Consider the following 26556-nt stretch of genomic DNA (forward strand, 5'->3'; position numbering starts at 1 on the left):
AGAATTTTATAGATCACATGACACATTAACAATTTGCCCAAAACATCAAAATTCTACTATGCAACTGTTTTATTAGTTTGTTAGCAATTCAGTTTGATATCCATCTAGAAAGCTTGGAAGATAATTGTACATGCTACTTCTCACTTGCTTATTTGTCAAGTGCTCCTGCATATCAATATGTGCATAAAAGCTTTTCTTGTCAATTCGTGAAATCATAAAGGAGGACAGAGAATCTTCGCTGTTTGGGGCTTTAACTTGTACCCCCATTATAGCTTGGACGGTGTTCTCGGCCTCTCCATATGCTTTTTGCACGTTTCTCACATAGGGCTAATTGCCAGTGCGAAAAATTTCGGATCCAATTCTTGACCAATAAGTAATCTTATAAATACATTGAGAAGTTCTACCATTTTTAATTGTGAGTGTGACAAAAATACATGTAAAAAAAAAACACTCTGACACTCATATTAATGAGTACTTAATATGATTGTAGGAGAACTTTAGAATAATTTCATATCTACTTTCTTGTAGGTACGTTAGTTGCCATTTATATGTATAGGCTTTGAAGTATTGGGCTCCAAGTTTCACTTCCCTTCATTTTTCTCCATAACTCATTGGATATTCCACAAGGGCATGTTAGTGGGATAGTGCAACATCTCTTCAGCATGATTATAGGGATGAGGATCCTCTCGGAATCCTCACATCTTTGTCGTTCATCATACGTCGTGTTGCCAGTTTTCTTTAGATATTATTTGTATTTAATTTTAAATAAAAAAATTCAAATGATTTCTGACCGCACAATATATGATGAATGATTAGGATATGAGAATCCTTAAGATTCTTACAATTTGGATCCAGATGGGATCCAAATCCTGATTATAGCTCCACATCCTGATTTTTGAGAGTAGTGAATTGACTTCTTGAGGGGAAAAACTACGCTCCCACATGCCCAAGTAGAATCAAGTCAAACTAACCCAAGTAAATCCTTATAATTAAAGGAAAACTAATGAAAATGACTTGAAAACTTTAAGTTTTAATGATAAAGACAAAATAAAGGGTAAAGTGAATAGTATCAGAATTGACTTTTTAGTGTAAAAATATGGTTTTTTGTTAAAGTGAACAGTACCGTGAGTTTTTCATTAAAACTCCCTATAATTAATCTAAATCAAATCAAAGTATATATGCCACTTATACTATAATTTAATAGTATTCCTCTTCACTTGTAAGTAAGAGGCCTTAGGTCTGATTATCGCCAAGGGCGAATTCGAACCATATTATTGCTAACCCATTGTGAGGCTTAACCTACTTCCCTATCTCTTTAGTCGAGATAATATCGTTTGTTCAAAAAAAAAAAAAAACTACTCTTTTGTTAACTTATTTTCGACATTTTAATCACGAATTTTTTTTCAAAAAAAATTGTTTTAAAGAATGTCTCCATTCCACTACTTGAGTTGTAATGTTTAATTTAAAATATAAAATAGTTGTTGCTAATTGCTGATGTATACAAAGTTAAAAAAACTTTGGTTCAAAATTAAAAACTAATAACGTTTTAATCAATGTACACTAGTGATTAGGAGCCCCATCAAAATCCTTCTTGATTGTTTTGCTATCAAATACATCAAACTTCATAGATTGACTCTTGATATTCCAAATAGATTCACTTATCTAGTAGAATTCATATATTTATTTAGAGTTCATGCATTCTTTGGGCAATGAATATGGTTTCTGTATTTTTCTCTAATTTTTTGGGCCAAATTTGAGATATCCAACACCCCAAAAAAATGACTAATCCCCATAGAGACCCAAAAAAGCTAAAAGTATTTCAACCCACCTATGGGCATAGTCAAATGTTTATAAATAGATGAAGCACTTATAATTTATAATTTAAGCGACTGAGATCACGTAGTCACGTACGGAAACTTTTGAGTTTGAATTCCTTTTTTCTAAATATCACTTGTCTAAAAAAAAAAAAAAAGTGGAAACATTTTTTGTCAAACATTTTACATATTATATTGTGAATCCAAAGTCCAAATCATTGATTAAGTAGTACAGGCTAAAGTAAAGTTATTAATTACTTTATTCAGCTATTGGCAGTATGGCAAGAAAATCACAGAGCATAAATTAACTAGAGTGCAGGAAGATGGCCTTGTTCCACCAAAGAAGCAATGCAATCATCAAACATCTCTTGGATACTCTTAAACTTGAACCCTAGACTCTCCATCTTTGAGGTGTTCATCTCATAATGTGGCCTCCCTAGTTGCTCAAACCTGAAAATTCCCACGTCAATATTTGATTAATCATCTGATACAATTGATACGCTTAGTGTGACACTCGTTTTTTCTTTTTTAGAGATTAGGATTCAAAAAAATGGATCGGCCCGTAGCAGGAACTGATAAATTATGCTTAATTAATTGTAACTGGTAAAAAATCAAACCTTGCGGGGATAGGTAAGGATGGATATCTTGCAGATAATAAGGAAGCCAACTCGTTGTTGTCCAAAACTGTTGAGCTGCAAAGATATCGACCATGAGCACTTTCATGCTCATATACTAAGATGTGACAGAGTGCAACATCATCAATGTGAACATATCCCATCCTTCCATGCCATTTGAATTTCTCTGTTTCTCCTGCTAGAATGTTCAAACAAATAACCATTTAACGCGCTTATGATCAAGATTATACGAAGCGCTTATGATGCAGGGACATAAATCAGCAGTAGTAGTACCTTTAAGCAGGCCAAGAACATCTGATGCGGTAGAACACAAATCAGGGGGCAAACTAGGCCCGATCACGAAGGAGGGTAGGATGGTTACCAAATCAATCCCATTTTCTTTGCAGAAATCCCATGCTGCTTTCTCAGCTAAAATTTTCGACAAAGGGTACCATATCTTTTGTAATTGGTAGATGCATAATTTGTCAGTTCACCGTTCGGATGCATCATATGTAATGTACATGGAAAAATAAATTATTGAGCATAAGAAATGTAATAACATAGATCAATACAAGTCTGCATTGATTTGTTTTGCAGCTAGCTATTTGTGTATTTAAGAATGGAAGCCTGCAAAGTTATGTTGAATTCGCTGAAAACGTCATCGAATATTGGACTGCATACTGGCAGTGGTAAGGAAAAATACTTAACAAGAACAGACAGAGAGAGTTTTGTTAATTAGTGCTACCTGAAGCGTCTCGCAGAGTTCGACAGAGCTCCAAGATGACTCATCAAGCGGTACGTTGGAGGCGAAATCCCCTTCTGGTTTCACCCTTACAGCTGAAGAAGATGAGGTAAGGACGACGCGCCTTAGAGACGGATTCTTCTTACACGAACGTAACACGTTCAAGGTACCCTCAACAGCCGGTTCCAGGATTTCGGTCTGTGCATGGATGACAAAAGATAAGCACAATACTCAAATTATGTACAAGACCATTAATTTTAAGCGAAATGTTCTCTTGTCCCGCATGCTATGTGATAAACTATCAATCTCGGCTATTAGTACAGTGAAATTCTGTTTAAATGTATAATCTGTATTGATAGCATAACAACATAACATAAGTCATTTATTTAACGAGAAAAAGTTAGATGAGCAACATGCCTTGGGATCAGATGAAGGTTTCAAAACAGGGGAAGCAGAGTGGAAAACACCATGGCACCCTAAGATTGCATCATCAAAGCTGCCTTCTTCCATCAAATCTGCCTTCACCAATCTGAGCCTTTCCTTAGCTCCTTCTAGCCTCCACAAATGCGCCAATTTCTTCTCGTTTCCTTTGAACTCATGCAGAAAACCACATAAGTTTTATGTTGAAAAAACGAATCCAATGCTACATGAAGCAGATTGACTTGGGGGTTACGGTATTTACCTGGATCTCTTACGGTCCCCGTTACATGATAGCCGGACAAGAGAAGCCGCTTAATGAGCCAGGATGCCAGAAAACCAGAAGCCCCGGTGACACAAACTTTACGTTTGGATTCGAGTTTTTGATTCATCTCATTCAAATTAACAGTGCTTTAGTACAACTGCATATTCCAAGCCACCAGGTTTTATCAGGAATGTATAGATATAAACAATATAAAAGTGCATGCTGCGTGCATTGAGGTTTCTCATTAAGAACTGTTTAGGTAAGCCATCCTATGCTTGTGGTTTATTACTATAAAGATAATCTTGATCTTTTTGAAGTTTATTAAGTCAAAGACATGAGGGAAATGATTTTTAGCTTGAGCTAAGGTTAGAAGTAGGCAAGTCATGCAAAAGTGATGAAGTCCGATGCCATTTTAGCAGCACAAGCTCCATATCAAATATTTGGACTCGATTTCTTGATCCCTCTTATAAACGATGCATGGTATAAGCTTTGTTGGACGATATTGTAAGTCCAGATTTTTATAAAAGATAGTTGTTGACATTATTGCATGTAGATACGACATTAAATTTCTTTAAAAAAAGAAAAAACACGTTGTTCAAAAAAAAAAAAAATACAATTACCACTAGATTTAGGGCCAGTTTGGGATTGCTGTGCTTTTTTGATAAATTGCTTATGCTATGCTTTAAGAATAATCAGCTGCAAAATAAAGCAGTTAAATGTTCTATAAACTGTATTTTTAAAAGTGTTGTGAGTTTGAAAAACAGTGTAAAAGAAGTGTCTAGAAGGATAAATAATGTCATCGTTTAAAATTAATGAGCGTATAGCAGGAATTAAAAATATTCTAAAGGCTTAATTCTGTTTTTTTATTAAATCAACTTTTAAAAGCAACATATAGGCTACTTTTAAAAACTACTGTCTGGAGGCCATTGCTTTTAAAATAAGCAGTATATTTTGTTTTTACCAAACACTTTTTTATTGCTTAACTTTAAAGTGAAGCAGTTTTTGGTTAAAAAAAGTAATATTAAATTGGGCCTTACTCTATTTTTGTTTTCATTTTCTAATTAATTAAAGGAAAAAATTCGAACTTAAGATCTTTTTAAATACTGGCAAGACACAACTACTAAACTTATTATAAGAAATGTGAATTGGAATCATTACGAATCTTGATGTCCCTGCTTTACTAGAACATGAGTATCAGAGCATTACATAAAACCTTTCCAATTTCTTTCTTCCATGTGTTTACTATGACAAATGGAATTAAAAAAAAAAAAGTACGAATTTCACTTCAAAACCTGTAATTGAATACTTAAAAATCAAGATGAGATTAATTAAAAGTAACAATTGAGTAAATTTATATTCATTTTTGACTTTCTCGATTGTTGACCGTGGCTTCCCACATATCATGGACACGAAAAAAAATATAATCACTACTTTCAACTAAATTAAGCCTAAGCAAGTGGTCCTTTACTACAGTGATGGAAATGAGTTGAGTCTTTACATGATGACGTAAGTTCAAACTTCATTGGTAACTAATCTAACGCCTAATCTAATAAAATTCTATTTTTTGACACACAAAAAAAAAAGAAAAAAGAAAAAAACTAAATTAAGCCTAATGTAAGTACCACTTTCTATTTAGATTTAGTTTGTATTAACCTAAACATTTATTTGTAAATCATCGTAAAATATGCAAGCGAAAGATTGTCTTGATGAATACAACATTCTATTTCGACATGCTAATGTAAGTACCACTACCTATTCAGACTTAGTTTGTATTAACCTAAACATTTCTTTGTAAATCATCCTAAAATACGCAAGCGGAAGATTGTCTTGATGCATACAACATTCTATTTCGACATACTGCATCTCGAATTCATACATTTCCTCTCCACTTATTGTTTACACTAAAATAGTTTTTTATAATTAATCCAAGTGGAATCATATGATTGAATTAGCGGGGCCATATCAGTACACTAATAAAAAATAATGACGAAATTTTAACAGAATGAATAAATTGATGTGCGGTAGTGGAAGTCAGGGACCATATTTATCAATTTTTGAAACTTAGAGATCAAAATGAGGAGTTTGATAAATGTCATTAATCATTTGCAATAAAAAATTTTTTTTTGTGTAATTCACGTGTCACAATTTTATTGGATTTGTAGGTCTCACATATAAACTAATAGGATAATTAATAAAATCTAAAAAGGATGACCAAATTGATGTTGGATAGTGAATGTCAGGAACGACATCAATTGATTTTGAAAATAAAAGATTAAAATAATGAGTTTGGCCAAAATCAGGACCGAGAAAAACCCTAGTAAAGAGAGAGGGAACAAATAAAACAACAAACAAAAGCTACGTTCTTCTTGTTCTTTCTTCTCACTCACTCTCTCACTCCTTCCAATTCAAATCAAATCCAAGCCATTTTCTTTCTCCATTAAATAAATCAGATATAAATAGACCAAAATAAAGCAGTTTCCTTGCATCGATTTGGTGCCCTACCCGCCGATTTAAACCCCCAATAAACCAATCTGAAAATTATAAAAATTCCAATTTTTGGCTGAAAAATCTGGTTTCCGCCGACGATGGACACCGGTGGCAACTCTCTAGCGTCGGGTCCCGACGGCGTGAAGAGGAAGGTGAGCTATTTCTACGACCCAGAAGTGGGAAATTACTATTATGGCCAGGGCCACCCGATGAAGCCCCACCGAATTCGGATGACCCACGCCCTCCTCGCCCACTACGGCCTCCTCCAGAACATGCAGGTCCTCAAACCCTACCCGGCCCGCGACCGCGACCTCTGCCGCTTCCACGCCGACGATTACGTGGCGTTCCTCCGGAACATCACCCCGGAAACCCAGCAGGACCAGCTGCGGCAGCTCAAGCGGTTCAATGTCGGCGAGGACTGCCCTGTCTTTGATGGGTTGTACTCGTTTTGCCAGACCTACGCCGGCGGGTCGGTCGGCGGCGCTGTGAAGCTCAACCATGGGATTTGCGACATTTCGATTAATTGGGCTGGCGGTTTGCACCACGCTAAAAAGTGTGAGGCTTCTGGGTTTTGCTATGTGAATGACATTGTTCTTGCAATTTTGGAGCTTCTTAAGCAGCACGAGGTTAGTTAATCTGATTGCGTAGTGTTAAAGTTTTGAGCTTTTTTATGTTTGGATTATTGGGTTTGTTTTGTTTTGTATGATCTCTGAATTCGGTTGTCGAAAATGTGAATTGCACGGTTAAAGTTTCAAACTCTTTGGTGTTGGTTTAGTTTTGTATTGTGTAATCTCTGAAATGGGTTGCTGAAATTGGTAATGTTTCGCCTGAACAGCGCGTTTTGTATGTGGATATTGATATTCACCATGGAGACGGTGTTGAGGAGGCGTTTTACACGACAGACAGGGTCATGACCGTTTCGTTTCATAAGTTTGGGGATTATTTCCCTGGCACAGGGGACATTCGCGATATTGGGTACGGAAAAGGGAAGTATTACTCCCTTAATGTCCCGTTGGATGATGGGATTGATGATGAGAGCTACCATTACTTGTTCAAGCCCATCATTGGGAAGGTGATGGAAATTTTTAAGCCTGGGGCTGTGGTTCTCCAGTGTGGTGCTGATTCCTTATCTGGAGACAGGCTTGGCTGCTTCAATCTTTCCATCAAAGGTCACGCTGAGTGTGTTAGATATATGAGATCCTTCAACGTTCCGCTCTTGCTTCTAGGTGGCGGTGGCTATACCATTCGCAATGTTGCTCGTTGCTGGTGCTACGAGGTACACTTCTCGTATTCTGTTTTACCTTTTAACGTTTCCAAATTATTTCACCCGTGATCTGATTGTGCTAACATATCGCATGGTTTTTATCACGAGTTATAATCTAGTGCCAGAGCATGTTAATGTTTTGTGATTGCATAATATGAGTATAGTGCCTGGCAAACGACTACCCTTTAACACATTGCTGTAAATCTGACATGTGTAGTTCCGCATCATCTGTATTTGGTGCATCTAATTTTTGTTTAGTCTTGAGTCTTATGGAATTCTTTTGATTTTGATATGTTGTCTGTAATGCAGACAGGAGTAGCACTTGGAGCAGAAATTGAGGACAAAATGCCACAGCACGAGTATTATGAGTATTTTGGCCCAGATTATACTCTTCATGTTGCCCCGAGTAACATGGAAAATAAGAACTCTCATGTGTTACTAGAAGAAATACGGTCAAAGCTTCTTGAAAACCTCTCCACACTTCAGCATGCACCCAGTGTCCAATTTCAGGACAGACCACCTGATACTGAGCTTCCGGAGGTATGTTTCTGCAACTAATCATTTTCTCAGAATTAATTCGTTTTTCCATCTTCTATTTTCATCAAAACATAATAATCATCTGATTGAAATTTTTTCTTATGCATTGATTTGTTAGACTTATCATAGCAAGTTACTGTTCATTGTTCGGATTTGACATTATACAGCTAAAGTGCATGAGGTTGTCTTGTGTCTATTGTCTAAATTAGTAACTTGTTGTTCTCAAGATTTCTTGTAGCAAACTACCTGGTACCTGCATGTACTCCACATTTTTCCTGAGCAGAAGACCCCAAATTTCTGTCTTTTCCTTCCATCTATTTGCTATCAAGCTTACATTTTGACATTCCTATATTTTCGGCTTCCTTCCTGTAGTATGATAACTGTGGATTACTTGATGGAAGTCTCAGTAGATTTTTTTAACGAGTATAGTGATGATCCAAAAGTAAAAGTTGTGTATGTAAACAGCGGCAAAGCTCCATTCCGACTTTTTTTAATCTATGTGTAAAGAATGTAGCTTGCCTGTTCAGATCAATCTAATCTCAGTTGTTATGTACTCAATACTTAACGTTGTTTTTATTGGCTTGTATTCAATGGTTTACTATTTATTCCTTTTAACTTCTTTCAGGAGAATGAAGAACAGGATGACCCAGATGAGAGGTGGGATCCAGATTCTGATATGGAGGTTGATGATGAACGGTACTTCAATTTATTCTCCTAATTTGCTCTCATTATCTAGCACTTTTGTCTTGGCAATATACTGATTTCTGTTTTATACAGTAAGCCTTTACCAAGCAGAGTAAAGAAAGAGATCGTTGAACCTGAGGTTAAAGATCCGGTATGTCACACATCATCTCTCGAACTCAAACTTTTTTCGGCTGTGGAGTCATTTCAACTATAATTCACTGTATTTGGCTACCAATTCATTTGTCTATTCTTAAGCACTGCTACATTTTTTGATGAAGGACAGAAATATATTGACGAAAGGCTAAAAGATGAAAGTTACAGGAAAAAACAAAATCTTCTATCCACAAGTTAAACAGTCCTCTGTAGTTTACTATTTCATTAGTTTAGATGACGCAATGAACCAAGTTAATATGCACCATTCTTGACGGCTCTAACGGTAAAGTTACCAAAACCTGGATTTACCTAGAACCGATTTCAAGCCATCCAAATCGTAAATAAAGGGGACTCTTGTCTCTTCATAGTGTTTCTTTGCTTCTCACTGTTATCCTGTTTCTTATATAATTTCACGTGAAGCCTACATTGGTGATTAGTAATGTTCCCTTTCTTATAAGAATATAATGTTTCCAGCCCTGGTAGCTGCTGCTGTTTATGATTATATGTTTAAGATGTGCTCATTTCCTTTGCGGTGCCGCATTTTAAAATTTACATTAACATGTGGCCTATTTTCCTCTTGGATGACAACCTATTTGTTATGTTATTTACATCAACAATATCTGATTCTCGTTGTTGTGGCACGCTGGAGATCCAGAAAGGGACCTCGGAGAATACTAGAAGCTCAGGCTATGATCCAGCAGTAGAAGAGATTACGACAGGAACAAAGGTGAAGTTAACACATAAGGCCATCGATAAAATCAGGATTTGCTTTGACATAAAAACGCTCTCCCACTAATAGTTCTCTGTCGACTTTGATATTTGCAGGCTTTGGATATGGGCTCTGGATCTGCGGATGAACCAGCTGTGAAGGTTGAACAAGAGACTACGAATAAACCTGCAGACCAGATATAAACGTTATCGCGAGCAAATTTATTTGGGGTGACTTTATCACCAGGTCATTCTAAACCATCGCTCGACAAACAAAAACTTTCAACTGTCCAACGATTTGTGAAGTTGGTAATTTATTTGAGCTTTAGCATTTCATGTATCTTAGCATTTCCTGTATCGTAGTATTTCTTGTATTTTGTAAGAATTCAACGCTTGTTTGAACTTATATGGATAAGTATCCAAATTTGGTAGATGCGTCGATTTGTAATTAGACTGTCGTACCTTAAAACTGTATATTTTTTGTCGGAACCCGAAAACCGTGTTTATTTCAGGAATCATAATTCCAACCGGTAGTCCTGTCCCTGAGTTTGGTGTTCTAAAAATCCATTTTCCCCATTTCATTTGGGAAGAACATGGAACTAGAAATTTAGGATGTCTTGTGATGCTTATAATTTTGCCATTCCAACCTCCTCACTCAATCTTGAAACATAGGAGCAAGTAGTTACTAGACTCAAACATCCGGAGTTATTGGGCGTTATCCGGAATGATTGGGCATACGTGATCAATGCTTCCGAAAATGTTGGAGGTGAGAAATTAGGATAATAATCTGCTTGAATCCCTTACGCAATAGAATTTTCATTTTTCACGAGTAAAACTGCAAAAGGAGTGATATAACAAAATGATATCAGCTGTACGATATTGCAGTAAAACCAGTAACTCTATATTACAAGGCAAAATGGTAAAGGGAAAATCCCAATTTTGACGGTTTCGCTTCCAACTTTGTATATGTTCCTATGTCCATCAGTTGTTTATAGATTTGGTAGTTGTTCGGGCAGGACAACCTAGCTGATCCCAGATTTCATCAATCAGAGCGTCGACTGGAAGGCTTTGCTGAGTGTGGCACCGGGCGGTCTAAGGCAGCAACCATGTGGATGCCGGAATTGTATGTGTCCAGGATAGGTTGAGAGTCCTCAGACAGTATTACCAAAAACTTTAAGGTATATCTGATGTCAGGTATTCTGTTTTATCAACAAATCAGTGCATCCGGTATTGGTCACTTGCAAAGGGATTCTCTGGTTGCTAAAGCTCTGCACAAACCAAGGGAAAGAAAGGTTAGAAATTGTAAAATCTCCAGTGCGCGGATTGCAATGCAAAATGTTGAAAGGAATTTGTCACCAAAAGTTTCATTGAAAAGTTTACTCCTATATAACTTGTTGATAAAGCTGACATAAAGAAACGAGAGACAGGCTATGACGGGAAAGAAAAGGTCAGATACCTGCAAGTGAGAGTGATACATTCTCTGTCTAGAAGGCCAACTAAGTGCCCTCTGTGATCTTGAACATGCTGTGTAACAACTGGAATTTGATTCATTCCATACTTATTCATAATGTTCTGAGCTGAAAGTAGAGTCATAGTAGGCGTAGCCGTCCATGGTACTCGGCATACTTCCCCGTCTGAAGAACACATTTCAGATACCATAAGCTCCTGCAGCATGTACAACCAGTTATTCAAGCTCAACAGGTCACAAATTTTAGTAGATGGGGAAAAATTAGAACCGGTAAAGCAAGAAAATAATCCAGCAGCAAAGGACTAGCTGTTACCTTGGGTCTTTGTCGTCCTGGTCTTGCATATTTATTGCTGAACTCTTGAATGTCTTTAAGTGTCAGTAAACCAATTAGAATATGATCATCGTCGACAATCATGGCACAGGGCTGCTTTTCTGCAAGCATGAGAGTCACTGCTTCTGTAAGCAATGTATCCATTAAAACAGTCACATATCTTGTCCTCATGGCCTCGGATACAGATATCCTCTTCTCGAAGTTCTCAGTATTAATATCAGAACCATCTATACAGAGTGAACTCTCTAATTCACAAAGGTCGCTTGCATTAGACGTGAAAGCATTACTAGAAGAAAGCCCACTTGCACTAGGGGAAGGTACTTCAGGTTGTTGATTGCTACTAGACTTTCCCTGTTTTAGTTTCTTAGTCTTCGAGATATCTTTTCTCCTTGTCTGTCCAGACGTAATCCACGAAGAAAATCCTACAGCTCCAAGTAGTGGTAGTACAATACGATAATCTTGTGTCAATTCAAAAAGCAGCAGAACCGACGTCAGAGGTACCTGACAGACTCCTGCCAGAGTAGCAGCCATTCCAACCTGTAAATGAAACCTTTCCAACCGTCAACTACATCCAGATTTTGGGAATCCTTTTGATTTTAGCAGAGAGATACTAGAAAGAGAAATAATATATTCACCGAAAAAAGTTTTAAGATTTTTCAAGTTACCATGGAGACTGGTATTATGTACATTCCATGTCAATTATCAAAAGACCATTCTACAACTTAGAACCAGTACAAATGCAGGAAACACATTGTACTTCTGAAAAGAAAGGTATCTGCCCCTGAAGATAATGGTTACAGGATTCTAGATAATTACACAAGGCGGCCTCGTAATTCAAAAGTGATTTTTGTTCTCAGAAATTATCAAAATAGATTTGGATCGGAATAGCGAGCCATTCTGTTTTATAAACATTAATAATTAACTAATGAAACAACTAACTTTTGAGTCGCTGACAATAAGAGCCTAAAGTCTAAACAGAATGCATACATGAAAACATACGAGTTGAGCATTGCTATACATTTCAGTTTTGAAGTTTAACTATCTACTAGATATGCAAATAGCATAGAACTGTACCAGGCCGTATGCTTGTGGTGATGCTACTTCCAAGACGGAAAGATGAAGTATAGGACTGGACTGAGCAACCGCAGAACTGATGAATTTCCCGTATGCCATTCCTGTTGCTGCACCAATAAAAAGTGATGGAGCATAGAAGCCTCCAACTAATCCAGAGGCTCGAGACAATGAGGTTGCACCTATCTTGACCACTACCAGCTGAAGTAACAGATCAGCTGAGAGGCATTTCTCAAGTGGTCGAGACTCAAGCAAAATATCAACATTCTCGAAACCCTGATAAAGAATTTCAGGATATGCCAATGCGATAAGCCCGACTGCTAACCCACCCATGATAGGGAACAAAAATTTTGGTAGGCCAATGGTCTTGTGAAGATTGTCAACAAATACCAACATGTACGATGTGCACTTTGATAAGGTTAACGAAACCAAGCCACATAGGACACCCAGCAATAGATATAGCGGAAGTTCTGAAAATGATTTGAATACGTCTCATTGTTAAAACTGCAGCTTTAAACAATAACTTGAACATCTACCTCTAGATATACTAAAGGTATGCCTGAAAAATTCATCCCAATAGAGTGAATAAACTAGTGTTGTAACACAATCATTTATGAAATTACCCATTTGGAATATGCAATGGAAATCAACTACCCAAATAATGGGAAAATTCAGAAACCGTATTCCGTAAAGGCAAAGCACATTACCAGGAACAAGTAAATACTCATAGATTATGTACTGATGCCATAGTCAATTGCAGAAATTAATTAAATAAATTTCACTCGGCACATAAGTTCTTATATGTATCAATTTGAAGAATTAATAGTGTACCAGTAGGTGAGCGGAAGTCATAGTATGGGACCTTAAAGGCTGGTTCAGAACCTAGACCAACTTCTGAAACTACAGAAGCTATCACAGCACTAAGTATGACCATAGAAGTGGTATTCACAAGCGAAATAGATGAGGAATCAGATGGTGATGGCCATAAGACTGACTCCACAGCAAAGAAACAACCCGAAACAGCAGCATTAAACCCTGTCAAAACAGAACAATTACAATGAGGGCAAACATGTATTGACAATGGCAGAACAGATAAATACATAACTGAAGACCTACCAGAAGCAATTCCAGCAGCTGATCCAGCAGCCACAACAGAGAGCCTTCTTTGCGAACTTTTATCAAACACAGCACCAACACCCTTGGCTATAGAAGTTCCAATCTCAACGCTAGGACCTTCAGGACCTAACGAATTCCCAGTCCCAAGTGTCACACAAGCAGCAATTGCCTTGAGAAAAGGACGCGATGCAGCCTTGAGACCATCAAAAACCGAAACAGGCATTCCCATTTTCGCTAATAAATTCTCCCCTTTTTCTCCACCTTGCTCATTGCCATTGTTATCTTGTGAACCATCCTCGAGAGCATCTCGAAGAAAGTTTAATATGGCAACGATCAAACCCCCAGAAGCCGGAACCAGAATCACCTGCTTCCACGTATATCCCACATACTCCTCTCTCAGCCATGAAGCTCCCCGTTGAGGCATCCCACCCCAGAACACATCACGGATCTCACGTACCTTCCCATTCATATCAAAATCTCAGAAAATGCTCAAATCTTTATCCATAAGGCAAGCAAGAAAAAAGCAAAGCAAAAAATGTGTAATAGTGACGGAAGTTGAGGTTCCACCCCAAATTGGCAATGGGGGAATATCCTGACTCCTTATAAGTCTATGCAAGGTTCCTTAACTTTCCGACGTGGGACAGTTTTTCATATCCTCACGGCCCCCCTCAAGTGTTGCAACACTCAAGCCAAACAGGTGGACAACACACTTTCTGACAATTCTTTTAACATTCTCACAATGAGTTAACAAAAACATGTAAATGAAGAGCCCTAGCAGACAAGCAAGCTAATGTATCTCATGAACATTATAATTCGTCTAAAATCTCAGATAAATCTCAAAACTTCGCAAACAAGCAAGCAAGAAAAGCAAAAATGGAAAATTGGTTAATGGTAAAAATCAAACATACAGAGTAATTGAAGAGAACGACGCCGATTCCGGTGAGCAGACCCACCAAGCTCGACGAAAGCACTATCGTCCAGTTCCCGCGGTCACGGCCTTGTGCTCTGCTTTCATCTTCATCTTCCTCTTCTTCTTCTTGTTCTTCTGCGTTGTCATTGTCATCGTTTTGTTGCTGGGTTTGTTGGGTTTGAGGGAGGGAGAGAGGAGGTCTGGGAGTGAGAGCTCTGCCATTTTTTATGGGTTTACTAGTTCTTGTGTTTGACGTGTACCCAGCACTGGCATTTTTGGTGTCGATTGTTCTGGATTGGGTGTTTGATGTGGGAGAGAATAGGAGGCGGGTTTTTCTCGGCGGCGGTGAAGATGGAGGAGGAGGAGAGACCAGGGGACATAAATGGCGGCGAGAGTGGGCGTTGGGGAAGCGCCATATGCAGTCCAGGCCTCCCATTAGCTGCTACACCTGTTGAGCAAGGTGTTCATTCCTATTTCCAATCACAACCAACGAATGGATAATTGTTTGATAAAATAATTAATAATTCATATTATATTTATATAAAATATTATCTGTTATTTACCCCAACTTCCGTTTCTTTTCATATTAACCAAGTCATGGTAGAGTTATTTTTATGGTAACGTATTAAATATAGTCCATATATAGAATTGAATGGCGGTATGTCATTGATAACATAAATATTCGTTTCTATGAATTAAGAACGGACGTCTTGTTGGAAGTTAGACTATAATCCAACTGTTAATAAGTTTACATAGTTAATAAAGATTGTCTAGAGTGTAAGTAAGTTTAGGGTTTAATTAATAGCTATAGCTTGGACCCATAGTAAAGTTAATGACCCGATATTGTTTAGGGAAAATGAATTGTTGATTCTATCCTATTTAGAATGAAATTTGGTAGATCAAATTTATTGACGGTAAGGAATCCTAGTGACATCATTATGGGAGGGTTCATTAGAGTTAAGTCAGTATAAATACTAGCTATAGGTCCTTGCACATACCACATATACAAAACTCAGAGAATTCCCCATTGATTCAAATTATACAAGTGGTGAGTGTGTAGAAGATCTTGGCTTTGAGTTCTTAGTATTGTCTGGTGTTGCTGTGCTTTCGAAGATGTCTTCTCAAGGTTAGTTTCGTGTTAGTGTTTTGATTTGTAAATCTATTAAGTTTAAACACGCCTTGCAAAGAAAATTTTTGTTACCAAATGTAATTGAAAGGATGGTCGAACTTGAGTGATAAATACAAGTTGGTGTATTGATGCACACAAGATAGCCACACAAGAACATAGGAAGCCTTTAGCATTAACTTTTACCTCAGTCACTGTACAGATGCTCACTCCTACAACCACCATTGCCGTAGTTATCTTGGCTTCCCTTGGAAACTCTTTTCCATGAAAAATCCATTCCATCACACATACCACAGGAATCATGCTTAACTTTAATATCTATGTTGTAATACCACATTCCCAATTAGAATCTAAGTTCTGCACGCATTAATAACTTACTGTTTATGCGGACAATTGTCCTTAACATTCGCAAATAAGAAAGTGCAACTATTCATACTGAAAAATAGATAGGTGCTTATGAATGGACATGCACCTGATAAAATTCGAAGAAGTTCATCCCAGTGGTTATTGAGACATTGACTAAAACTGAGAACAAAAGAAGCACCCACAACGAAATTGCACACTTCGAGGCAAAGTAACCGGTGGCAGTTGGCGCCAAACCAACATATATAGTTACAAAATACAAGAAACTAGACAAAGTTGTAGCTGCAAATTGGGAATGTATTACATTATGTGTTGATATTTACTCATTACATTAATGATTATGACCTATTTTTCGGTTTTGATCCAAAACTTAGTTCTACTTCAAAGATCGCTAATGTATTATTTAATAGATTTTATAGATCTTTCCATGCACATTATGTAATGCAACAAGTTTTACAAGATTAATTAAATATCGAAAATGATGGCGATCACAAAAGGGATCAATCAAAATGCCTTTTTTGTACCAAAAAAAAAGCTATTATTCAATCAACTAATGAAGTTATTTAGAGGGTTTATAATCATATTTAAGAACACTAATCACTGATCAATTGACCAAACTCGAACATAACGTGGTGAGGACATGAGCTGAAAACATCTCCAAGAGATGTATTTTGGGGTGGAAAAATAAAGGGATTTTTGAATTTTTTTTTAAACGAATTTTTTTTTAAATCCAACAGTTAAAATAATATTATTAGTTTATCAAAAAAAAAAAAAAAAAAAACAAATCCAACACCAAAACTCTAGAAATTGTCATCAAACTCAAGTATCTAAACAAATTGTTTGTTGGGAATTTGAATTTTTTTTTTTTACATCAAAATGTTCATAAAAATAAATAAGATAGATTATACAAAAACTAATTCCAAAATTATTAAAAGAAAATCAAAGAAACACAAAATTTAACAAATTATAAAGTTGAGGGTGGAAATTGTAGGTCCCTTACCATTGGAGGAAAAAACTGACCAACTTCATACGTATAGATGAATAGTTGAAAATACAAAGCTAAATTTTTAGATTTTACACCTTGAGATTGGTGATAGCGTGTATTTAGTTTTTACATTAATAATTAGGTTTTTTCATTAGACGGATTTACCGAATAATGTACAAATGTGCAGCTTATATTCTGAAAAAATAACATAATAAATGTCGGATAAACAAACCGTTCCAATTTCTCGATTGCAGCTTCCTTCTCAATCTGTCATTAATTAGTACATTTCTCTATGTGCACGTTTTTGTTTTTCCACTTGTACAAGTTGACAAATCTAAAAACCTAAACTTGCTAATCACTCCACCATTGTTCCTTTTTCTATCCTCAAAAGAAGGCAAGATCTCTCTTTACGTGTTCCAGCATTGCAAATTCCAATTGGATTAAAAATTATAATCGAACTCATTATTTAATTACTCTTTCCTGAGGCTTGATTAATCAAAGAACAAATTGCAAGTTGCAAACTTGTTTTTTATAGCCAACATGGAAGATATATATTTACAAACGGTTGCGTTATCTTGTTTTCACCAATAATTTTGATCTCGCAACTACTCGTAGAAAAGGCGAAATCTGTTTATGCATACGGGGTTTAGCACGGATTCTTTTTTATAAGAGATGTAGTCAACAATGTGATCGTGTATCAGTAATGTGGTTGGACACATGTATAAGCTTTAGCATTATTAACCTTCGTTACATTAAGAATTTATATTCGAATCGTTTATCAAACAACTATACTTTACAAGAAGTGACATTCAAATTAAGATACAAGGACGTCACACAAATCTACTATTCTTTTATTTGTTCATTACTTTATTTGTACTTTCAGACCAATAAATAATTCAGACAGCTGAGTGAGTAAAAGATCATAACTAACCGGACACTGACGAGTAACGAACTCGTGTAGAAGATGGAGATGGGAAACTACAAAATTTCTTATGTCAGTTTTCTTCTTAATATTGGCTGACATATTTATAGTCTGTGGTCCAGTTGAACCTAAACTCCTAGATATTCACAGAATCAATTTGTTTGGTGAACGAATATACGGGTTTCGTATGGGCCCCATTTTGTACGAGATGTGGTTAGCAATGTAAACAGATGTACGTGACATTATGTCAATAACGTGGTCGGATGTATGTAAAGACTTGTTTGGTGGATGAGAAAGTGTGGGAAAGGGGAGGAAAATATATTTTCTGGAATTAACTTTTAATGTTCATAACTGGAGAAAATACTTCCATCCACCCATCCACAAATACATTCTACTTCTTTCTGAATACTGAAATCCATATACAAAAATACTTTAATCGTTTTCTGACAACAATAAATAAGAGGAAAAAGAAAGATTGAACATATTTTGTGAATAAATAGAATTAGATGGTGTAAAAGGCTGTGCTGGACGAACAGATGAATGTCGAATCATGTGATGATCATGTATCCGAGAAAATGTCTCTGCGCAGTGTAAACGGGAAGCCTATACTTTGGACTCGCCAATCACGACGTCTTTCAATGGACTCTCGGCTACTCCCTCCTTTAGCGGTTTCAGATCCTCTTCTGACAGATGACTGGGGAGGACCTTGGGATGCTTCTCAGCCTCCACAGCCCAGCTGTATACGATCATGCCAAGAACAGCAAGAGCCATGCCGAGCAAGTTTTTGAATGTGAGCTGGGAATCAAAGAGTAGCCACCCCAATGTCAGGACACATACTGTTTTCATGTGGCCCAAAACCTGGAAAGAGACAGCTGAGAAGCGGCCGATGCAGAGGTACTGGCTGATGTTGCAAAACACCGCTAGGGAGCATGAGAGTAGGATGAAAAACTGCAACATTGGGATCACACATAGCACAGCAGCTTCATTAGAAATTGTTCGTCGTAAACACAAGCAGATTTAAGATCAAATAGTAGAAGAAGCACTTACAAATGCACCAGTAGACAACTTGTAATCAGACAGAAGTTTTCCAGTAAGAAAGTAATCGACGAATGGACCAAGAACAAGAAGAGACAGAGCTTGAATGGGAGCTGTCTTGCTGAGCAATTCAAAAGAGCCTATCGAGTATTTCTTTTGCAAGGAACCTATTGACTGTTGCCCAAACAACAAGAATGTCAGATCAACAATTGCTTCGAGGTTCTTATGTCTAAACTCAGATTCATGGTATAATTTTAAAGGAGAAAATTTGGGTAATACTCACAATTTGTTGTAGGGATGTACAGAGGATAGCCACACAAGCACACAGAAAGCCTTTAGCATTGACTTTCACGTCCGTCACAGTACATATACCCACGCCTACAACCACTACTGCCACTGCAATCTTGACTTCCCGTGAAAAATGCTTTCGATGAAGAATCCACTCCATCACACAAACCACCGGAATCATGCTCAACTTCGATATCTACACCATTATAACAATGAAGAAGATCAGAAATCAGATAACAATTATGCACTAAAAGGAAAATTGTTAGGCTAATAAAACGATATTCACCTGATAAAATCCGACAGAGTTAAGCATGAGGCTCAAGTTCATCCCGGTGATTGAGGCATTGGCAACAAGTGAGAACCAAACAAGTTCCCACAGAGGAACATGCTTAGATGCAGAGTAACCAGTGGCATTTGACACCAGACCGACCAAAGCAGTAACAGAGAAATGGAATCCGGTCAAAGTTGTAGCTGCAGAGAAAAACAGACAATCATCAATTGCCGGAAACCAATCCACCAATGAATTCAACTATTTCTGTGTCACATAACATAAGCATACTCTAGCAAACACCTTTAGTGAGATCTCCTTGTGAATCTAGGCCACAAACAAAGCTGAATTATGTGAAATCGTAATTTCTATTGAAATGTAGCTAGATCTACAGGGAATGATGACAAGTCAAAAAAAGGCCGGCCATAGCTGAAACTGCCATGAGTGGCGAATACTAGTCAATCGAACAATGAATATTATATTGTAATCTGATTTATTGGTCCCTTGTTCAAAATTGAGGCGAGAAAACAATCAATTAACAATCCAAAAGTTGGTGAAAATGCAGTTCTTCCTTAGATTCATGGCATCTGCTAAAATTCGAAATTCTTAACACAATTCAGGAAACAAAAGCAACCCATTATTCAACAAGAAAAACACTAAAAACCCATTAACCAAAAAGCACTTCCCACTCCAGATCTGTAATTAAATTGAAGATTAGGACAGAACCCAGAAGAAAAATTAGATAAAATTGGTAAATTAACAGAGTTAAAGAAGGAGATGAACTGACCGAAGCCGAAAGCAAAGCCGTTAGGGGACATGAGCTGCTTGTTGGCCATGATAATGCCCACAGAGCTCACAATATTCATTCCCCAAGCTCCCACATCGGACACAGGAGACTTCTTTTCCTTCTCCATTTCTGCAATTCCGAGCTCGAATCCAAAAAAACCCAAAAATTCCAAATCCTCTCCTCCCCAACTTCGGATCTTGGATTTTGAATTTTTATGATCGGAAGAGAGGCGGACAACAAAAGCAGACAGAGTTGCAGGCTGCAGAAGTCGGTCACCACCTCCCTCAAGAAACAAAGCCAAAGAGCTATGTGGGTTATATAAACATAGAAATATAAAAACAAAGTAAAAGACAAAGGGGAAGGCTTTGGGATATATTGGCTGGCTAATTTAATTTTGTTTTATTTTTAAAATTTTTGGTTTTGCTGTCTCTCTCAGCAAACGAGCATGTTACCCTCATATGGCCTCACCTTCATTACCATTTTAATAAATGTCATAATATTTATTGAGGACTCATAAATCAATTTTAAGTGGGGTTTGATGGGATTTGCCCTAATTTCGTTTTCCTCACTTGGTTCCACCTTTGGTAACCTTTTCCCTAGTTATTAGGGAAATTTCTTGATTCACTCCTTCAAATAGTACCAACTTTTAAATTTTGAATGCATAAGCAATAGACTCAATTAGCCCTTCTACCCGAAAGAAGCTATAGGTGAGCTAGCAAGTAAGCTCTCTGACTCCTAAAGGCAACTAATTTCTCGTTTGGTTCAATGTTTAGAGGGAAAGCATAAATTCTCTGTTTGGTTCACCTAATGGAATTCAAAGGAAAACGAACTATGTGTTGTAGGCCTATTTAACTAAAAAATGATAGAAAGGGAGAGAGGTGCAGTAGCAAGAGAAAGAAGAGAAATTGGTGAATTCTGAAGCGGTGTGTATTATTTATTTATAATATTAGTGAAGGGAGAATCCTTATCCTTTAGGCAATACAACTAAAATAGAACTATATTTAAAATTCTTATATGATTTACACAATTACAATTCTAACTAAATTAGGGCTGCAACATTATATGTTTTTACAAGGTAAGTGTTTTTTTTTTCTTACAGTGTTTAATAAAGTTGGGAAAGTAACTAAGAAATATAAGGTAAAAATCGGTATTTTCAATTGTTTTATTAAAATAAAGTTGAGGGAAAACGTTGAAAACGAAGAGCTAATATGGACATAAAAATTCAGTTTCAAAAGTTAATAGGTCAATGTTATCTTACAATTTTGCAATGAATGTTATGCAAAGCTGCCGAAGTGATTGAGATCAATAATATATATTTTCTAATATGCATAAATAAATAAAAATAATAAAAAAAAAACTTGAAAACTTTGAGTTTTAACGATAAGGACAAAACAAAAGGTAAAGTGAATAATACTATAATTGACCTTTTAGTGTAAAAATGTAGTTTTTCGTTAAAATAAACAATATCAGGAGTTTTTTTATTAAAATTCTCTAAATAAAACCGTAATAACTTTGATAAAAAGTAGAACAAAAGATAACAAACATTAATAAACCGTATACAAATTACAGTTTCGTGCTCTTTTATTGTCGTTTATTGACTATTAAATTCTACCTTTGATTAAAAGTTTGTAACGGATCTACTTATGCGTATATTCCTATTTTATATATCTTATGTTTTTGTTTTTTATTTGTTTTGATTTGAATATAAAATCTAAGCAAATGTGAAGTGTTAAAAGCGATTATAGTATAAACAGCGGAGACACTCTAGATTTGACCTTTACGTGTACAAGTTTTGCAAGCTGATCACGCGTTTAGTGAATTGGACTCAAATGCAAAATGCACCAACATATGGTGTCAAAAATTAAAAATTAAATATAAAACCCCACATATGAGGAGTGATAAAATTGGAAGCAACCCATGAAACCTGCAGATGCCCGAAAGTCTTCGGTTTTGATTTTTCTTTTACTTTGACCCGGCAATTTTTTATTTATTGTGACCCAATAAATATAAGAAATTACCTTGGCTTCTCAATAAATGCGGAAGGAACTTCTCTCAATTCACTATGTAGTTGATTCATAAGATTTCATACTTATTATTGAAACTGTTTATATTATAAATTATTATGTAAATTTTGTCTCTGCAACGAATAATAAAATATGAGATTGTTTGTTCAACAAATTGTATAGAGACGGATGAACAAATTTAATAAATAAATTATGGACTGTCTATCTATTTCTTACAATTAATTGATTAGATACTTTCGTTTTAATTAATTTTTTTGTAAATATAATATTTAAAATAATTTATAATATGAATAATTTTAATTATAAATACAAAATTTTATGAATTAGTTACTAAATGAATTGAAAAGAAACTCTTCAATCTCGAGGACCCAAGCCGTTTTCTAAAAATAAATATTTGGCTGGCGTTTTTAAGAAGACTTTTTATTTTGGTACGCTGCCGGTGCTGGGGCCTGAAGAACGCGAAGTGGAATATATTTGGCAGATTTGCATTATTCTCAGTGCCAGAAAAGTCATTCGGTTTTAGTGTTTCTAGAACCCAACTATGTTTGACTAGGCGTTGTTTTGGTATTCTTTTTTAGGTAGAGTGGTATGATATAAAAATGTCACTCTTGTCACATATTTATATTATTATTTGCATTATATTTTTAATAAAGATAAGATCTAAACGTGTTGACGAGTTCTAATTTTATTAGAAAGAAAACACAAATAATGGTATAAATATGCATTACTTAGTAGTGTTAATATGTTAAATAGTTAATTGTTAGTTGTTAAATATAATTATTTTATGTCATTTCAGTACAACGTTATATATATATTTAAGCCTAAATTTAAGTAAAAGATAAACCTATAAATAAGGAATGACATTTATAATGAAAAGATAATAAAAAAAATTGATATGGATATTCACAACCCAACCCAAAAAGTGGACTAAAATTGAACTTATATCAACTTACTCAATGCAGTATGGTAGCACGCAAAAGAATTGAGGCTATAAATAGAGAAACAAATGCAAACCAAATTATAGTTAAGCGTGTGGTAATTAATATTCTCTTAAACTAACATATAATAAGACTAAGGGAATAATCTGTTGGTGTGGGTTGAAGATTTTCCAATAAATATGGCTTGAGCCATGTTTCACAAAAAATTGTTAAAGTAACTGGATGGGGAGTGTTAATTAGGTTCATTGAACAATTTGGCTCATTAAATCTTATACAAAGGTATATATCTGGATGGGGAGAAAATGTATATATCTGAATTTTAGGAAATGGTAGTTATACAATCCCTTATATAGTCATATATCCCAATTACAATAATACCATTTTAACTATATTAACAAACTTAACCACTAGAATAATGTCATGTGGCATTTCTGTTATATGAGTTATTAGAAACAACATTTAATTCTTATATTTAAGCCTAAATTTAAGTAAAAGATAAACCTATAAATAAGGAATGACATTTATATGAAAAGATAATAAGAAAACTGATATGGATATTCACGACCCAACCCAAAAAGTGGACTAAACCCGGTAATCACTCACAAAATTGAACTTATATCAACTTACTCAATGCAGTATGGTAGCACGCAAAAGAATTGAGGCTATAAATAGAGAAACAAATGCAAACCAAATTATAATTAAGCGTGCGGTAATTAATATTCTCTTAAACTAACATATAATAAGACTAAGGGAATAATCTGTTGGTGTGGGTTGAAGATTTTCCTATAAAAATGGCTTGAGCCATGTTTCACAAAAAATTGTTAAAGTAACTGGATGGGGAGTGTTAATTAGGTTCATTGAACAATTTGGCTCATTAAATCTTATACAAAGGTTCATTGGCCCTTCTACATTATATTCATTGTATGAAGAGTAAATGGTGTGTATTTGTATTTAATCCATTCATTTGCATTCTCTATATATTTGTTCATTTGAGGATGAATGAAACCAAAAAGGACTAAACCCAAAATTAGCGTAATCATCAAGAAAAATGAAGTCAGTGGCAGCAATCACCTTTTTGTTGTTTTGTTTCCTCTGCATGGCTGACCATCAAATGGGCGGAATCAAATTAGCAGAAGCCAACAGCAGTCGGATGCCATTAATGGTCAGCACCAAACATGCTTCTGCAGCTCCTGCTTCTGATATTCATATCGATCGTACGTGTTTCTTATAATTTACTCACACTTTAGGGTTTAGGGTTTCGAATAACTTTTTTTTTCAACTGTTGGTAATTACATTTTACTTTTTTTATTTTGATTGGATGCATGGACTGACATTGGTTGCGATTGTACGTGAATCTGCAGTTTGCCACGGGCAGTGTAACCAAAACGAGGTTTGCTGCGATTGCGACGGTAGCAAAGTTCCACCCTTCTGCCTACAGTGCTGCATCGGGGGCACTGATTAAACACATGAAAAACATATTGGATTCTGATCCAATATATTCCTAGCTACCCTTTCAATTTTCAATTTCAATAATATTGTTTCTTCTTAACGAATGTGAAATTTTAATGAATAAATGTGTTCTTTGGATCTTAGTTAATTGCAAATTTACTCTTCGAGTTAAGTGGTTTGTTCACAAATATGTTTGAAACTTATAAGTGAAAGAATCACAAGTTGCCTAAGTGGTGGGTGCGACTCAATCTAATTAGGTTCTTCAAACAGGGTTCGAACAGAAACAAGGGTTAGCAATATTCAGTTTTAGCGTGTGACACAAATCTTATGATGCGCATCACCGAGTCTACTGTAATAAGTTGGACAGCCATATTCGATGGACGACGTATATTCTGTTTACACTTGCTGCAAATTAATATGCAACAACAGTTTTTGTTTGTTTCATTTAACTTACTGCTAAGCAAGACATGCATGTCGTCATCAAAGCCCACTTCGACGGTGTGCAACTGGTGCCACCGCACAGGGTCCCTAGTTCGGGAGGACCCTTGATTTACAATATTTTATTTTACCTATATAATGTATATATATCTATATATATTTAAAGGTCGAATAATTAATCAAATTAAGCTTCCACTTTCCAATCAGCAACGCAGAAGAGAAATTCCCATACGAACAGCCGAAAGATCACCACAGAATCGAGATTTGCACAACATAAAGAAGATGGATCACGGCACCATAATCTTTTGACGACCTAGATTTTGACTGACACTCTATGTTCATAGCCAACAAAAAAAATTATAGGATGATTGCAGAAGCAACAAAGAACTTGACAGAATGTCTATTAAAAATTTGGCGACAAGACCTTCATCAACAAGCACACCGGACCCAAAATCTTGTCCATGGCCAACACTAGTTCAGGAACAAATGGATCTCAGTTCTTTATTGACACTACCAAAATCGGGTGACTCGACGGCAAGGTTGTTGTCAACAAGGCCGCAACACGATTGCCCCAAGAACGATCAACCCAACAAGAACAACCGCAACAATCACGATCCCAACAATCGCAGAAAAAATCAACCCAAGAACAATCGCGGAAGCGCCAAAAATCTAATGAAAATTTGAAGAGAAACTAAACTAGAAAAAAAAATGTAAACTACTACGAAGAGACACCACCAGGATCCGTGGCGTGAGCCTGGTGGCTCTGATACCATGTTAACTACATTGCAAATGATGAAGAATTGGTACAGAGGAAGAGGAAGAGGAAGATGATAGAAAGAAACAAGAGAGATTGTATTGATTGATTGGAGAAAATGTATATATCTGAATTTTAGGAAATGGTAGTTATACAATCCCTTATATAGTCATATATCCCAATTACAATAATACCATTTTAACTATATTAACAAACTTAACCACTAGAATAATGTCATGTGGCATTTTTGTTATATCAGTTATTAGAAACAACATTTAATTCTTATATTTAAGCCTAAATTTAAGTAAAAGATAAACCTATAAATAAGGAATGACATTTATGATGAAAAGATAATAAGAAAACTGATATGGATATTCACGACCCAACCCAAAAAGTGGACTAAACCCGATAATCACTCACAAAATTGAACTTATATCAACTTACTCAATGCAGTATGGTTGCACGCAAAAGAATTAAGGCTATAAATAGAGAAACAAATGCAAACCAAATTATAATTAAGCGTGCGGTAATTAATATTCTCTTAAACTAACATATAATAAGACTAAGGGAATAATCTGTTGGTGTGGGTTGAAGATTT

At 35.9% G+C, this 26556-nt stretch overlaps 4 protein-coding genes across 5 annotated transcripts; 1 reads left to right on the top strand and 3 right to left on the bottom strand.

The window, feature by feature from the left end:
* Positions 1 to 1806: 1806 nt before the first annotated feature.
* On the bottom strand, positions 1807 to 3979 carry LOC125472311 (tetraketide alpha-pyrone reductase 1-like). Its single transcript, XM_048573569.1, has 6 exons — positions 3853 to 3979; positions 3588 to 3757; positions 3174 to 3368; positions 2723 to 2885; positions 2432 to 2624; positions 1807 to 2264 (listed from the first exon to the last, which is right to left on the bottom strand). The coding sequence occupies exons 1-6, from the start codon at positions 3977 to 3979 to the stop codon at positions 2123 to 2125; spliced, it is 990 nt and encodes a 329-aa protein (XP_048429526.1). The 3' UTR covers positions 1807 to 2122.
* Positions 3980 to 6415: 2436 nt separating this feature from the next.
* LOC125472471 (histone deacetylase 19-like) lies at positions 6416 to 10118 on the top strand. 2 transcript variants are annotated; one of them, XM_048573972.1, is made up of 7 exons: positions 6416 to 6965; positions 7175 to 7615; positions 7913 to 8143; positions 8766 to 8836; positions 8918 to 8975; positions 9627 to 9704; positions 9803 to 10118. In XM_048573972.1, the coding sequence occupies exons 1-7, from the start codon at positions 6438 to 6440 to the stop codon at positions 9887 to 9889; spliced, it is 1494 nt and encodes a 497-aa protein (XP_048429929.1). In that variant the 5' UTR covers positions 6416 to 6437; the 3' UTR covers positions 9890 to 10118. The 2 variants fall into 2 exon arrangements, with proteins under 2 accessions (XP_048429929.1, XP_048429930.1); XM_048573973.1 differs by having other exon boundaries at positions 9633 to 9704.
* A 367-nt stretch (positions 10119 to 10485) lies between these two features.
* LOC103949528 (chloride channel protein CLC-e) lies at positions 10486 to 15075 on the bottom strand. Its single transcript, XM_048574093.1, has 7 exons — positions 14580 to 15075; positions 13672 to 14128; positions 13387 to 13590; positions 12559 to 13025; positions 11467 to 12021; positions 11142 to 11350; positions 10486 to 10953 (listed from the first exon to the last, which is right to left on the bottom strand). The coding sequence occupies exons 1-7, from the start codon at positions 15015 to 15017 to the stop codon at positions 10920 to 10922; spliced, it is 2364 nt and encodes a 787-aa protein (XP_048430050.1). The 5' UTR covers positions 15018 to 15075; the 3' UTR covers positions 10486 to 10919.
* A 3279-nt stretch (positions 15076 to 18354) lies between these two features.
* LOC125472597 (UDP-rhamnose/UDP-galactose transporter 1-like) lies at positions 18355 to 20516 on the bottom strand. The gene is made up of 5 exons (XM_048574250.1): positions 20356 to 20516; positions 19587 to 19771; positions 19296 to 19496; positions 19025 to 19186; positions 18355 to 18925 (listed from the first exon to the last, which is right to left on the bottom strand). Exons 1-5 carry the CDS (start codon positions 20480 to 20482, stop codon positions 18581 to 18583), a joined length of 1020 nt encoding a protein of 339 aa, XP_048430207.1. The 5' UTR covers positions 20483 to 20516; the 3' UTR covers positions 18355 to 18580.
* Between the last annotated feature and the right edge of the window lie 6040 nt (positions 20517 to 26556).

This window comes from the organism of the source record quoted next, unplaced genomic scaffold (genome assembly GCF_019419815.1).
Source record: "Pyrus x bretschneideri cultivar Hongxiangsu unplaced genomic scaffold, Pyrus_bretschneideri_v1 Contig7, whole genome shotgun sequence".
Taxonomy (NCBI): Eukaryota; Viridiplantae; Streptophyta; class Magnoliopsida; order Rosales; family Rosaceae; genus Pyrus; species Pyrus x bretschneideri.